Raw genomic sequence first — 2,706 nt, forward strand, 5'->3', positions numbered from 1 at the left:
TATTGAGGAAGAATAAACAAGTTTTATTTAAGAAAGGACTTGTATCTTAGAAGAATTAACAAACACACATACAGAGACGTAACAATATAATGATTAATAAACATCTTTGAACCTCCAAGACTTTAGCTGTCTGGCCTTAAAATGTGCTGTGATTCAGGTACAAGGAACTCAAAAATTAACGCCATAATTGTCAAGCTTTCATATTGGTCTATTTATCAACACATTGGTGTCGATTTTTATATTTCTGCTCATTTCAACCTGTAGTTTACAGTTTTTTATATTATGTGTTAAAGTACATACACTTTGTGATCTGTAACTAAAATACTAGTGTATATAGTTTATATCATGTGCTTTAAAATATTCAGCCATTTTGATAAAAGACAAGAAGAAAAACTACACACGAAACAAATGCTTTTAGGAAAACACTGATTAGGGTGTTGGATGATAGTGTTGGGTAGTGACGTGCGGTTAGGTCATGTAGTGAGAACCTAATCAATCAATTAATGTACACATTACTCAAAAATGTAAAAAAAAAAACAAAAGACGAAATATAAGAGTACATACTGTTGTACAGTGTTATTGCTACATTTCTGGTTTTATAATTGGTAATGCAGTGCATGCTTTGATTGTACACCACGGTAACGTAAAGACTCTAAACCCTTGGGCAACTTAATATCCCAACATTTCTGGACAAATGTTTTATATAAAAATTTTACAATTTTTATGCTTTTTCCCAGTACATACATTGAATGAAAGGTTACCTTTCAAATATGGTGAACTGTACCATTTTACAAAACTTCAAACTGATCAAATTATAACTATTGTAATAGTTCATTCCAAAATAAAAGGGTATTTTCAGTCGTTTAATAAAACTAACTACACAAAAACACGTGTGTTAACCATTGAAAAACAATTTATTGGCTCTGAGAAAATAATCGCATAAGTTGCATTACAACTTTAAAGCAACAAAAACATCAACTTTGAAATTCAATATCATAGCCAAAGTTAACTTACAAAAAATTTCATAAAGCAAATTAACATATGAAATATATATATATAAAAGAAATACCATTAATGCTAGAGAGAGTTATAAAACAGACTTAATCCTAAATAATAGATGCATTGATCAGAGATATATGTTTATCTAGAGAGTAATACAACAGCAAAATTATTATTGTCTTAAATTTTTCAGGCACCTTTCTTTTACTAATACACAGTTACATTTAACTTTGTTCCTTTACACATAACTCCTACTTTTTGTTTCAGCCACAAGTCATAACCAGACTATCACAAATAAACAACTTCTGAGGTTTTCTTACAGTCAATGGTATACTGATGAAAGCAAATAATAAAATCAAAGAAAACAATTACAAATTTTAGGGAAATAAAATTCACACAAGTATTGAATGTAAAATATTTTCCTTCTTTAATTTTTATTTAGCCATTATACTTGTTCGTTTTAGTATCATTTTCTCTTTAATAACTATTAGGAGGAGTATCAAGTTTATAAGTAAATATTTCAATTAATTACTTTTATATAATTAAAACTACTCTAATCCTTAATCTAGAATTACTTGACTAGAGCCAATGAATGAAATATTTCTTGTGAAAATTATGAATTTTATTTCTATTTGGTTCTTCCAAACGAGTAACATTTAGGAACTCTTTCTGATAAATAGACTGTAATTAAGGGGCTAATTCATGAAATTTGTTTTAAAGTAAACTCTGTAGCAATAGGCTATCTGAGATCTGCCTAGCATTGGGAATCAAATCCTGAATTGTAGTGTTGTAAGTGTATAAACTTACCACTTACCCACTGGGGGACCACTAAATGTTACAAATAAGTGTGTAAAGACAAACCACAAGCTAGCTAGACGCTCCAAGTAATTGAAAATCAAGCTTAGCTATACAGGAGTTTGTTATAAATGAATTTTACACTTATAACAAATATATTTATTTAACATAAGGTTGATTGGATTTATTGTTGTTAAGCACAAAACTAGTCAATGAAACCCAATTATTAGTATTGTAAGCTTGCAGACTAACTATTGAGCCAGTGGTGGGCTTTTGACATAAGTAGTAGAAAACTTATAAAAGATAATATAAAATTTATACAGCAAATAAATAAAGAATGATTCTAAGATTATTTATATGATTACATATATAAAAAGTTAAAATATTTTCATGTTAGTGTAATTTCACTAAAATTGTTGAAACACAAACTTAAGCAAGTTTTTGCAATTAACAAAAGAGGAATTTCAGTAAACACACTAAAATTTCACACCATACCCACCAGAGTAAGACCAAAAACGTACAATTAAAAGTAGGTAAATTTTCTAACACAAATAAACAAGAGCAGCCAGCATCACCTTCCATCCAAACAAGAGCAGTCAGTGTCACCTTCCATCCAAACTAGAGCAGTCAGTGTCACCTTCAATCCAAATTAGAGTAGTCAGCATTCCTTCTATCCAAACTAGAGCAGCCAGCATTCCCTTCCATCCAAACTAGAGCAGCCAGCATTCCCTTCTGTCCAAACTAGAGCAGCCAGCATCTCCTTCCGTCCAAACAAGAGCAGTCAGTGTCACCTTCCATCCAAACTAGAGCAGTCAGTGTCACCTTCCATCCAAACTAGAGCAGTCAGTGTCACCTTCCATCCAAATTAGAGTAGTCAGGATTCCCTTCCATCCAAACTATAGCAGCCAGCAT

The 2,706-nt window shown here is 31.0% G+C and overlaps 1 protein-coding gene across 2 annotated transcripts in view; it reads right to left on the reverse strand.

The window, feature by feature from the left end:
• Nucleotides 1-60: 60 nt before the first annotated feature.
• Nucleotides 61-2,706, reverse strand: part of LOC106468623 (cytosolic 5'-nucleotidase 3-like) — a 67,568-nt gene continuing 64,922 nt past the window's right edge. The window contains exon 10 of one of the 2 annotated variants that reach the window (XM_013929053.2): nt 61-1,332. In XM_013929053.2, the coding sequence (XP_013784507.2) occupies nt 1,263-1,332 (70 nt within the window). In that variant the 3' untranslated portion in view covers nt 61-1,262. The remainder of the gene's footprint in view (nt 1,333-2,706) is intronic. The other variant, XM_022396969.1, reaches the window with a different exon arrangement.

Source organism: Limulus polyphemus, unplaced genomic scaffold (assembly GCF_000517525.1).
Source record: "Limulus polyphemus unplaced genomic scaffold, Limulus_polyphemus-2.1.2 Scaffold3083, whole genome shotgun sequence".
NCBI lineage: Eukaryota > Metazoa > Arthropoda > Merostomata > Xiphosura > Limulidae > Limulus > Limulus polyphemus.